This window comes from Hyperolius riggenbachi, chromosome 4 (genome assembly GCF_040937935.1).
Source record: "Hyperolius riggenbachi isolate aHypRig1 chromosome 4, aHypRig1.pri, whole genome shotgun sequence".
Lineage (NCBI taxonomy): Eukaryota > Metazoa > Chordata > Amphibia > Anura > Hyperoliidae > Hyperolius > Hyperolius riggenbachi.
In genome coordinates this window covers 194320951-194334308 of record NC_090649.1, presented here as the reverse complement: position 1 = coordinate 194334308, position 13358 = coordinate 194320951, and the positions used below count along the sequence as shown (strand labels likewise).

At 44.6% G+C, this 13358-nt stretch overlaps 1 protein-coding gene across 1 annotated transcript in view; it reads right to left on the bottom strand.

Moving 5' to 3' along the window:
* LOC137571678 (probable cation-transporting ATPase 13A4) overlaps positions 1-10649 on the bottom strand; it is a 144164-nt gene extending 133515 nt beyond the window's left edge. Inside the window, exon 1 of the mRNA XM_068281179.1 lies at positions 10536-10649. Coding sequence (XP_068137280.1) covers positions 10536-10583 — 48 coding nt within the window. The 5' untranslated portion in view covers positions 10584-10649. The remainder of the gene's footprint in view (positions 1-10535) is intronic.
* Between the last annotated feature and the right edge of the window lie 2709 nt (positions 10650-13358).

Here is a 13358-nt window from a genome sequence, read left to right as displayed (position 1 = left end):
AAGAAGAAGAAGAAGAAGAAGAAGAAGAAGAAGGCGATATAGAAGAAGAAGAAGAAGATATAGAAGACGATATAGAAGAAGAAGATATAGAAGAAGAAGATATAGAAGAAGAAGAAGAAGATATAGAAGATAAAGAAGAAGAAGAAGTATATACAGTACTGAACAACATTTTGGACACAACTTCTCTTTCCACCTTTTTTTTTTTAAAGGAACATCCCCACATAATCACTTGCTGTTGTTACTTGGAAAAAAAGATGTTTCTTGCGTCATTCACCCTCAAAACAAGTGTTGGAAGCTATTTAAGGCCAATTCGAATAGTCAGCTCAAATAATGAGCTCGAATACCGACTCGAATAGTGAGGTCAAAGTCCGAGGTCGAATCGAATAGTAAAAAATATTTGACTCGAATATTCGACCGAATTCGAATAATTTACTATTCGAATTCGACCAAACTCGAATTATAAAAAGGGGTATCCGAGCATCACTACTGTCACTTACAGAAATGTGTAATTCAACTTCATTCAGCTTCACTGAAAATGCAAATATAGACTTGGAATCGACTTGCAAAAAAAGTTGTACTCTAATGGAGACCCTTTGGTCCTCAGGAAAATTCATTTTTGCAAGTAACCAAAATATAAACATAAATACTCATCCTATATTCAATTTTGATATAACCTTAATGGTTCCATCATACTTATGTGAGGTCTGGTGTAATACCCTCAATAATGACAGTGCATACTTAGTAGGTCTTAAATGCATAAATGTGTGGGACAACAAGTCAAATAATTACTTATGGCCCTTTTCCACTAGCCACTATCCGCTTAAAAAGCATATCACCGTGATTTTGTAAATCATGATGCACTTTTCCATTAGTGTGTTTCGAACCTCCGGAAATTGCAACCGTTGGGCTGCACGATAATTGGTGTGATCGAGTTTCACTTCCAACGGCTCACGTCGCAAACGCCGCAAGTGGGAAAATAAGCTTTTACAATTGCGCTTGCAAGTGGAAAAGGGTCCTTACTGCTGCATGCTACACTCTTTGCAGGGTCGGTTTAAGCAGCACAGGGGCCCCGGGGCAAAGGTAACCTGGGGCCCCCTAACTTCCCCAACCAGCAAAGTCAGTCCCTGAGCAGACAGCAGGCCCCCCTCCCCCATCCCCCCTCGACTGCTCCCCAGGGCCCCTGCACAATATGTGGCTGGCTGCATTATACTAACTCACTTGTCCTTGCGCAGTGTTCCATCCATGGTCCGTCTTCATCCCCTGCTGCCTGTCTCTTCTCCATTCGGGGCCCATGTTATGTAGAAATATTTTGTGAAGAGGCAGCAGGGATGAGGATGGAGCATGGATGAAGCAGCCTCAGGTACAGGAGAGTTATTACAATGCAGCCAGCCAACATAGTGCAGGGGCCCTGGGTGCAGTGGTTGGAGACAACTTGGGGGGTACTCTCCCCAAACAAAAATACAAAAGTTACAACAATACTACAACAGCACCGCTACAGAGTCCTTATAGCTGCATGATCTCTCCCCCCCTCCCTTCCCTTCTAGCATGCAGAGCTCAGAGCTCAGAAAACAGCAAGCCATCTGCTGCTGCAGCCGACAGCATCCACTCACCAAGTGGAGACGCAATCAGACACATCCAGTCTCTCCCCCCCCCCCCCCCTCGACAGAAGGGTGCCTCTTCCCTCGCAGACACAGGCATGTATGCACATAAAATACTTCACCAGCATCATGGTTTTAATGGCATGGTTCCCTTCCTGAACGGTGGACCGCAGCGGCACTCTCCCCACGTGGCGCAGACATGTGACGTCACGTTGGGAGAGCGCCGCTGCAGTCCACTGTTCAGGAAGGGAACCATGGAAACCGTGATGCCGCCACAATCAGGTAAAGTATGTATCCCTGCCGTTGCCTGCTGAGCTTCCGCCCCACCTCTGCTACCATTGGCCGCACTACACAGTCATACACAGGCCGCAGTACTAGCGGCCGCACAAATGTAATTTTTAGAGGGGATGTGGGAGACGCTTTGGGGCCCCTAGGGATTCTGGGGCCTGGGGGAAATTGCCCACCTTTCCTTAATTGTAGCGCCGGCCCTGACTCTTTGAGCAGGTAGGGGGTGTACTCTCAGAACATGTTTTGTTTTAGGACAATAAAGTAGTTTTTTGAGCAGAGGGGGGAGGTTTGTTGAGCTAGAGGAGAGAGGACTGTCACATGGTGGGCAGAGAGTGAGAGCTGAAGGAAGAGAGGGTCTGTAAAAAGTAATCTGGCTTGTCCTGAAAGAGAAGAAAGATCAAGCCACGGGGGGAGCCCAAGTAACAGCTGTCTGCAGAGAAGATGATAGGGCAGAGCTGGGCAAACTTTGAGCGTCCCGGGCCGCATTTCTAATGTTCTCCCTTTCCTTCCCCTCTCCCTCCCTGCAGAGTCGCAAGCTGGCGGTCACCCGATAGCCGTCCAGCACTGTGTCTCCATGGCAACAGGATGTCACGTGACATGACGTCAGGACGGGCCAACGTGTTACACGTTGGCAGCCAACTTGTAATACGCTGGCACGTACCAACGCCATGTCTTGTGATGCCCTGTTGCCATGAAGACACAATGCTGAACGGCGATCAGGTGGGTTTTAAGTCTCCCCCGTTATCGCCCGCTCGTGACTCTGCAGGGAGGGAGGGGGAAGGAGAGGGCTCCAGCCGCTTATTGGCAGGCCGGAGTAAAAGCGCGTGTGGGATTAATCCGGCCCGTGTGTGGTGATATACTGGGGTGCTGATGATGAGGGTAATACATAAACATATTCTATCATTTTGCTATCTGCTGTGTATCTTTCAGAGGTGGATGTCAGCCAGTCTGGCTTGAAGGTATTGGCAGCTAGCTTCATGGACTGTTTAATGTGATTGTGTGTGTGTGTCAATAGCATACAATTAGCATACAGTTCCTCTGGACAGCCAGAAATAGGTAATGAGGTTCCCTTTTGTCTGCCACCCTGCAAATGTGGGGCATTGCTTTGATCTTTTGTATTAATGTAGACGGCTGCCTGTTGGTCAGAACAATATCCGACTAAGTGAGTCTGCCAAGTTCAAAGTGGACAGGAATGTTTGACATTTACATATGACAGGCCTGCTGGAAGGTGGAGGAAGCCTTAATCAATTGTCACCTGTAACTTGGACTAGGGAAGTCTTTTCATGTATGTGCTATAATACACTTTTCATACATGGAAGTCTGGAAATTGAATTATGTCTGAGGATGTAATTAAAACTAGTTCCCCCCGTCCAAACAGGAACCCTTTGAAGTTTGCATATCACAGGAAGATTATGAAATGCGTTCTGTGATGTCACAAACGGGGAAATTGCATTAGTTCCTGGGGGCTGGACATTAAATGCCCCAGGGGACACTTCAGACTATTTAAGGTGGTTCAGAACAGTCACAGGTATCTTCTCCTGGAGGTAGCGCATAGCTAGGGATGATCACGATTCCTGGTCGAACAAACGGTGTCCTCCCGTCAAACAATGTTCTAACCTAAGCTGGTACTGTTATTTTTTCCCCGTTTATTTTTACGCAAATATCAGTGTGTGTATTTTTGTAACTTTTATTTCTGTAACTTTTATCTTGTACTTTTTTTACTTTGTTTTTTGTACATCTTTTGTATATATTAAGTTCTGCATTGTTCCACGGTTTCATGGAATATTAAATCATTATTTAATAAGCTTGACTTCTGCTGTACTAAACTAACACTCATAGCCTAGAGGAGACTGCAGTGTAACTGTGTATAAGTCCATGCCTAATTGTATGCTTGAGCAACACTACCATATGAAATTGTAATTGCATTGTGTGTGGGGGCGTTTGTCATACGTTGGCCTAAAGTGCGCAGCTGACCCAACGTATGAAAACGCCAGTGCGAGTAGCTCGACAGCAGAGTAGCTAACAGTATCATTCGGAACGACTGTTAGTGGTTTTGCTTCACTACAGTGTAAGATTGCAACTGTGCGTGTGTGTGCATGGCGTTCCCATATTCGGCCTAAAGCGCAAAGCTGACCTGAATACAAAACGCGGATTGCGTGCTGAGCACTCGACAGTGAGTGAGTGGACGTGTCTAGCAAACCGCTAGTGGTGGCAGTAAGAAGCTTTTTAGGGGTCACAGCCTTGTTTGTAGCTTGAATAAGGCTGTTCCCCGCTTGATCTGGTCAAACCTGCAGTCGGGAACCGTATACGCAGGCGTTCCGCGGGTCGGTTCCTGACACCGTGGGCCATAGTTTGCCCAGTGTTGGGATAGGGATACCTCAGGAAAGAACCATCTAACATTAGGAAAGGAACAAGCCAGACACTGCAGCACCCACAGACAGAACTCCAGTCTACCAAGTTGCATGTGGCTGCAGCTCTCAAAATAAGTCTCCCACTCACTCTCCACACAGACTGATATATCCTAAGCCTAGAAGGTGTGTGTATATCCTATGCATAGAAGGAGCATACTAAGCATGCGTATGACATCATACACATACCTTAGTGACGTCATACGCATGTGCAGTGCACTCCTGGCCAGGTGCGCGTGCAGCCCGGCCAGCGCCTGAGCAGTTAGCCAGACTCTGGTGGCTTAGAAGAGGATCCCAGGGGGCTTTCAGGTATGACAAGGGGCTAGAGAGAAGAACGGGGGAAGTGGTGGACAACAAAACAGGTGATGGTATATGCCCGCTTCCCCCGTTTCTCTTCTTTTTTTTCACATCTGGTATCCTTTAAAGACGCAGTGTTGTTTTGCAAATTGAAGTTCCTACTGCTGTAACGTTGTTCAGTCACCGAACGAGGTTAACACATTGCTTGCTGTGACATTGTGAGACATTGCCTTATAGTGCACAGAGAAGGGTGTTCTCTCACTTTATATTAATGAAAGACAAGATCTTCCTCTGGAAAAATATTTTCTGCATTCACAGCTTAACTTAGATAAACTTGTTATGCATTTAATCTACATAAAATGAGTTAACACTATGATGTCTGGCCTTTTCTTTATTGTCATATTCAAGAAAAAGTTTAGGGTCTCAAGGTTAAAGAAGAACCCCACATAGCGTTACACTGGAATGGTAGAAATACATATAGGGAATGTAAATGTTTCACTTTGTCCTTATATGCAACTGATGGTTTTAACTGGGGCTATTCTGAATGGTTTAAATTTTTCTCAGATTTTCCCAGGTCAGGAAGCATGGGTATTGTTGGAGTAGCTGTATGGAAAGAAAGATTTGAGAGAAAAGCTTACTTCATGTAATAATTTTTGGGTGAAGTGTATGCACAACCACAGTGACCAAGAATGAGGCCTCGTTTCCACTATGTGCAGATCCGTAGCATTTCCCAGCAAGCGAGTGGGACTGGGAAATAGAGGCCTGCAGCAGGTCGGGTACCCGCAATGCGGGTCGGGTGCGGGTACCCGAATTGCGGGTACTGCGGGTGTGAGTCGGGTGCGGATAGCGAGTTGCGGGTGTGGGTCGGGTGCGGGTAGCGGTTCTGCGGGTGCGTGTCGGGTCGCGGGTAGTCAAAACAAGCATAAGATAATTCTGTATCTTTTGCCTTCCCAAAATCTGTGATGAATGCTGGCACCAGATCACTTTCTTGCTAGCTTGCTTACTGCTTCTCATCTTTAATTATAGCAGACTCCTTCCTCCTCTCAAGCTGACACCTCCCCTCCCCCATACTAGTGCATATAACTGGGAACATGCCAGTGTGAAAGAGGAAAAGGTGTCATAGGAAAGCTCTGTCTGTTAGTGACTGGGGATATTTGAAAGGACAAGAGCTAGAGAATGTTCTGGCATGTTCTCTAAAGCTAGAGGGAGGAGGCAGAGCAGCACATGGCAGGCAGAGAGGCACATGCCACATGTAACAAGATCTGCTGACACAGTGTAGCTGCATCCACAGCCATCTAGCACACACAGGTATGTGTTTGCTGCATATGACAAGAGTAATTAAATACAGGATTTTATTATCATATAGATGCAAGACAATGGGGCAGATTTATCAACACAAGTGCACACCTCCCAACATTTTAAATCTAGGAATTGGGGGGGTGGGGGGGGCGTCCATGGATACCGGTAAGCTGACAGCGCGCTCCGCTTAGCTGCGCACTCTGCAAACAGGGGGGAGACACAGGGGGGGCAGATTCCAAGGGAGGGAGGGAGGTAGTAATGGGTTGCATGCGTCCCGCATCCCATTTACCCGCGGCTGGCGCCTCGATCATTTTTTTTCCACCCTCACTGCCCTCTGCTGCCCAGGACTTGGGGGGCTCATACCGTGATAGCGGGAGAGCCCCCTAAAATCGTGACAGGATGGTTGGGCCCTATGCAAGTGCATGCAAAATGGAGGGACATTTGATGTGTGTGCTGTTTTTTTTTTTTCTTTTGGTTGTGATAAATCTGCTCCAGTTAACTTTGATTCTGATTGGTAAGTCTTGAGTAGGTGCGTATATACAGTATACTTGTTCCCCCCGCTTAAAAGCCTTGTTGTGCTTTTATGCAGTCCTGATTTTCGTAATGAATTACGGTTTATTTTACTGTTGAGCTACTGTAATAAAGAAAAGATACTGTAGAGTGTATATACACATTCAATTTGGATTGGCCAATTATCTTTCAATTTTACATCTCCCATGTAGTATGAGAGATTACCTACTCAATTTGCTCATATTTGTTACAGCCACACGACGCAAAGCAATCGCACATACCTGTATCCATGTTGTTACAAGACAAGATGATTTTGGCACATAACAATATTCTTCTCATGCCTACACATTTTTGCACAGGAAGATCTGCCAAGCACCTTCATTCAGCAGTAGCTCATCATTAACAAATTAAGATTTTAACAGAAGTAATTGCACTTTGGGTGCATACACACACACAATTTTGATTGGCCGATTTTGATTGGCCCTCATACTACATGGAGGATCAAGATTGTGTGTGTATATGCACTCTTAAATCTGAAAATTATTTATATGAGCCTGGACGCAGTGTCTATTCCTTGCAACTCATAGCTGCAGCGGTGGAAGTGTCACCCTGGCCACCACAATGCATGCATGGAGATGTAGTACATTAATGTGCCTACATCTCCTGTGATTACATTAATGTACTACATTTCCCAGTGTGCATTGCAGTGGCCAGGGGTGGTGGACACTTCCACTAGATGTAATGTAGATGGGGGCAGCCTACAGCATACAAGGACAGGGATATGGGTGCTTTGCTCTGCTATTTGTTGTTTGAGCAGGACTGTTACTTCTAGATTTTTATCGATTTAAATAAGAGTAAAAAAAAAAATCTTTAAAACACTTCTTTGGCTTTGGTTTGTGTATAAAAAAAGGTTTTATTTACTTTACAGCTCCCCAATATTGCTTTAAATGTGTACTTTAGAAGAAAATGGAAAACGCGGGTCGCGGGTCTGCGGGTGGGGGTCGGGTGCGGGTATCAAATTCAGCTGAAAGTGGGTTGCGGGTCGGGTGCGGGTAGCGGGACTGCGGGTGTGGGTCGGGTGCGGGTATCAAATTCAGCAGAAAGTGGGTTGCGGGTCGGGTGCGGGTAGCGGTCTGCGAGTCGGGTCGGGTATGAAAAATTGGACATGCGCAGGCCTCTACTGGAAAACACTGCCTATCTCTTTAATGGCTTGCCGTCCAGATTGCATTGTGATGCAAATCTGGATGGCATGCTGCACATTTCTGCAGCACGCTCCCAAGTCCCTATAGCCATACATGTTGCGACTAAGTGATTTGGGTTGCGACTTTGCAGCAGGATGGGAATCGTGACTCAGTCACAGCCACAGCTTCCAGTGGAAATAAACCCTCGTTCAGGTGCGCTGTCATAAAAGGCCTCATTCACATGACATCGACCCTGAATTAGGTATGATTCTGGTGGTCTTTTAGACCCCTCAATACTGCTGCAAGGGAAAGAAAACTCATGTAAGATTGCTGTTGAAGCCAGTTTTAAAACTACTGTATGACATGCAGTATTTTTGCAGAGGAAAAAAATTTTTACCACCATATTCAGGGCCAGGCTGAGGCAGAGGCGAGAGAGGCTCCAGCCTCAGAGCGCAGTGTAGGAGGGGGCGCACAACTCACTCAGCTATCATACACCTGTTGTGTTTGAAGCAGAAAGAAATAAGAAAAAGGGATACATGTCAGTGACTGCAAGCCAGATAAATAGAAATAAAAATAGAGATTAAGGTGTTGGGGGGTTGGGGGCCTGGGGCGCCTCTTAGTTTATTAGCAATCAATGTGTGATGGCTGGGATGGGAGGGATGGAGAGGCGCACTTTGGTGTCTCAGCCTTGAGTGTCGGAGGACCTTGTCCCAGTTCTGACCATATTGCTGTCAATTGCATTACTCAGCTAAGTTTGCACATCGCAATCTGCTGGCCTACAACAACCATGATTACCTAAGTTGCAGGTGAGCGGGTGCAGTATACAGAAACAGTGAACATGTACCATTCTGTTCTGTATGCCTGGCTCTGTGCCCAGCTGCTACTACATCCCCAAGTGGCTCCACTAAAATTAATGTACATGTGCATTCACAATTTCCTATACATCGCTGGCTCAGAGATCAGTCTGCCTGCACTGTTATTAGTAAACAATGGTCCTGTGCTTGTGTGCATGTCCAGTGTGTGTCAAAAATGGAAACTAGAAAAAAAGTGTTTATCTAAAAAAATAAATAAATAATAAAAAATGTAAATAGCATGATCCCTTCACCCAGGCTTTATTGAGCACTTGTCCTGCACAGAGACTGGTTTTCTCACACGAATTTGGCGAATACAATGCACTACAATCAATGTGATAGCCCCATACGAATATATTTGCTTAGAATTACGATGCCATGATATTGTTGCGTTCAACACAACGTAACAGACACAATGTGAAAGGAGTCTTAATCATAGTAGTGTTGGTGTTCGAATTCAGGGCCGCGTGATTCAGAACCTGTACACATGCATTTAGAACCAATTCACATGCATTTAGAACCAATTCAGCACTAGACAGCAGGATGGGGTGTGTTTCATTTAACTCTGGTACCTTCTCCTTCTGAACTGGAAGAAGGAAGTATTGGAGTTAAGTTAAACTCACCATGTCCTGAATGTAACGCCATTATAAGAAGCCCCAACGTAACACCATTATAAGAGGCAATATTTTTCACCCTAGATCGGTTACGCCCATACCCATATGAGATTATGCCACCTGCTGTGACACCAAAGGGGTAGCTTATTTTATTAACCTCCCTGGTGGTACGCAGTTTCAGAGGCTGCGTCCGCGGGAAGTTTTCTTTTTAATAAAATGTGTTTTTTTATGTTTTAGCTAGCACTTCGCCAGCTAACTATGTCCCCCAAGCCCCGCCGCACCTAACTAAATCCCCCGATCGCCGCCGGCAATATTTACCCTTCCGCGATCCCGCGAAAGCCGCAGCTTCACCATTCAGCTTCACTCGTCGCTATGGCGATGATTGGACATTGCGTTGAGTTGCGGCGTGTTGCAGCATGCTTTTTTTAATTGGATGTAATGCAACACAACGTGATGCAACTCGATGCAACTCAATGCAACACATCTTTCCTGGTGACTCCTTACTAGAAAGGCCAGATATGTTGTTTGTATTCTGGGTGCTTATGTATGAGTAGCCCACAGGTCCAATCTGAAGCATGCTAAGAGCAGCATGATCAGAAGTCAAAAGGCAATCCTACTGACTGCAGACAGAGATTGCAGTTACAGCCTGGCAGTCCTGATACTTCCTCAACCTATGCTATTTGGAACCAACTACATTTTGAAAGTATTTGAAAAACTTATTAAACTCTTTGGAAAAAAACAAAACAAAACATTATTTAAAAAAAAAGGATTTTGGTTTCCATCTAATTTAATTTAGATTAATTTAGATTTAAATTAAATTATTTTTTTGATTTAAGTATCTGACAACTGATATATCAGTTACAGGCTGGTGGTCACTGTAGGCTACATAGCCCAGTTTAGTAGTGCAAGATCACTTCTATTATTTTATGCCCTTACTTCCATTCTAGTACCTTTGCCTTAGTGCTATAATGTAGTGTAATAAAAATATCACCAACAAGAATAGAAGCTCTAAAGTCCGAGGCTAATGGCCAAACCTGGGGTTAAATGCCTTGTACATTGCAAAAGACATACAATGCCAGCAGGTGAATCAACTAACCAAGTTCCTCTAAAAACTGAAATATTAGTTCTGAATGGACTATCACTTTATGTGATATAGTAGGTGTACACATTCATGGGAATGAGTTAAAAAGCTGGCTACAAAATACATATAATCAATAAGTATAACAGAAAACAATGTACAGAACAACTAGCATTACAAACCTTTTACAATCATGTGTGTAATATAGCAAGTATTATCTGAACAGCAGGTATCGCTTACATGCTTTATAAAGCTGATTATTATTGTTTATTGACTACTTTGTCTTACAAAAATCTGCACGTGACCTAAAATAAAGCAGATTTTAACTCTGGTGATAAACAATGCTTTGTGAAAACTTCTACATACAGTCATTCTTTACGTATAAATGGACAACTAAAACTGCAAGCTCACCATTTCATTTTCCTCTCCTTGGTTAAGTACAGCCTTCTTTTCTCCCATTTCTTCATCTACAACTCAGTAAAGATTAGCAGGGGAATGTAGGAGATCTGAATAATCTCTTGTGACTTACTGTGTTTGTCCCTCTGGATCTTTTATTCATAAAGGTACAGCCTCCGTATTTGCCTGTTGACTCTGATTGGAATAGCAGTTTCCTGGCATTTGCATATGCTATTTTTTTCATGCATATCACAAACCCATAAGTGGCTTAAAGGGAAACTCTACATTGCTTAAAAAAAGGTATTCTCTTCACTTCTTTGCATTAACCAATGTCAGATCTTATTTCAGATTGCTTAAAGCAAACCTGAAGTGAAAAAAAATTGTGATATAATGAATTGTATGTGTAGAGTAATGAATGGAATGTTAGTAGTAAAGAAAAGAGAAAAGAGTCTCATATTTTTATTTCCAGTTATGTAGCTGTCTTTTTTCTATAAGATTGCATCATATTGTCACAGTAACCACACTCAGACCCATATGCAATTCACCTTTTCTCCTGAGTTGTCTTCAAAGTGATATTTTCACACTTTGTCAATAAAATATTTTTTAAACTCCCAGCAAAGCAAGAAAATACTCAATATAATGTCGAAAGTACTTTTTCACCCACTTTTTTTTTTTTTTTACATTTTTTTTCATTTGCAAAATGCTGAAAAGTTACTTTAATAAGAAGAGGAAAGATGAAAATGATCTCCTAGGAAAAAAATCAGGAGAAAAAGTGAATTGCATATTAAACATAGCAGAAATCAAGACACTTTAATCTTTCCTGCAGTAAAACCTTATCTCAAGCTGTCTCTCACTGTTTCTTAGCTGGTTAAGTGCTTTTAATTTTTTTTTTGTACTGGAAAACAATGAGACTTTTATTTGCTACTAATGTTCATTTCTTAGCTGTACTAAACATACAATTCATTATTGTATAAGTTTATTTTCTCTATAGATGTGTTCTTGCTGGCAGTCATTTTTTTTCTAGGTGTGAAAACTGAGTGATAAATCCCTACACTGCATGGCTTATTCACTGTTTATTCCTCATGCAGCATTCAAGATGAGAGGTTTCACTGGGTCTTATTTCATTCACCATTCTCCTTTTCGGCACTCTGCAACTGGTAAGGTAGGTGAAAAACTTGTCAAAATGATTTTAAATATTTTCATGCTTGCTAATGGCATAAAAGGCCTTGGATTGATAAGGTGTGAAAATATCACCTAGAAGAAAACTTAGGAGAAAAATTTAGAGTTAGGGTTAAAAAAAAATCAAAACTAGCTTAAAATTAACATGAAAAACACTATGTATATTCTCAGCAGATGTTATGTTTAGAGAGAGGAGCAGACACTAAATAGCTAGATGGGGCTGGTTCACACTGCAAGAGCTTTTTCTAAGTGCTTGTGATTTGAAAAGACCGTGCTAATGTAATACTATGTGTGTGTTCTCACTAGAGTGATGTGATTTTATAAAAATCCCCCATAGCATTGCATAAGGAAGAGATTTTCAAATCACCAGTGTTTAGAAAAGCCAGTCAGGCCCGTTTTTAGGGCCGTGCGACCCGTGCGGTCGCCCTGGGCGCCGAAGGAGTTGTGGGTGCTGCAATGGAGGGGGGAGTCAGCCGCGGGGAGGGCAGCCTGACCTCTTCCTCCCTTCCTCGCCGCGGGCGCCCTCCGTGCTCCCCCCTCCGAGTCTGACTGCAGGGAAGGGAAGCGCTGTCACCGCTGTGTAGGGAGGGGCAACTCACCTCCCTGGATCCAACCGCAGCCGGTCTCCTCTTCTGTCTTCTCTTCATACTAGCCGCTGATACACACGCTGCTTCCGGCTACAGGGAGCAGCGTGTGTATCAGCGGCTATGATTCGAAGAGAAGACAGAAGAGGAGACTGGCTGCGATTGGATCCAGGGAGGTGAGTTGCCCCTCCCTACACAGCGGTTACAGCACTTCCCTTCCCTGCAGTCAGACTCGGAGGGGGGAGCACGGAGGGAGCCCTCGGCGAGGAAGGGAGGAAGAGGTCGTACTGCCCTCCCCGCGGCTTCCCCCTCCATACTGGAGGGCACCTACCTAATCTAACCTATACTGGGGGGCACCTACCTAATCTAACCTATACTAGGGGCACCTACCCAATCTAAGCACACTGGGGGGCACCTACCTAATCTAACCACACTGGGCCACCTACCTAATCTAACCACACTGGGGGGCACCTACCTAATCTAACCTATACTGGGGGGAACCTACCTAATCTAACCACACTGGGGGGCACCTACCTAATCTAACCACACTGGGGGGCACCTACCTAATCTAACCTATACTGGAGGGCCCCTACCTATCTAACCTGTATTGGGGGCACCTACCTACCTAGCCTATACTGGTGGCAACTATACTGGCTACCTATATTGGAGGCACCTACCTAACTAATCTATACTGGGGGCACCTACCTATCTAACCTAGGCTGGGGGCAACTATTCTGACTCCCTATATTAGAGGCACCCACCTAGCTAACCTGTACTGGGGGCACCTACCTATCTAACCTATACTGGGGGCAACTATACCGGCTACCTATACTGGAGGCACCTACCTGGCTAACCTATACTGGGGGCAACTATACTGGGGCACCTATGCCTGGCTACCTATACTGGGGGGACCTATAGCTGGCTACCTGTACTGAGTGCAACTAGACCTGGCTAACCTATACTACAGGCATGTATACCTGGCTCCGCGGGGGGGGGGGGCAATTTTAACACCCTCGCCCTGGGTGCATTTTTAGCCTAGAAACTGCCCTGAAGCCTGTGTACAGTGACTTCACGT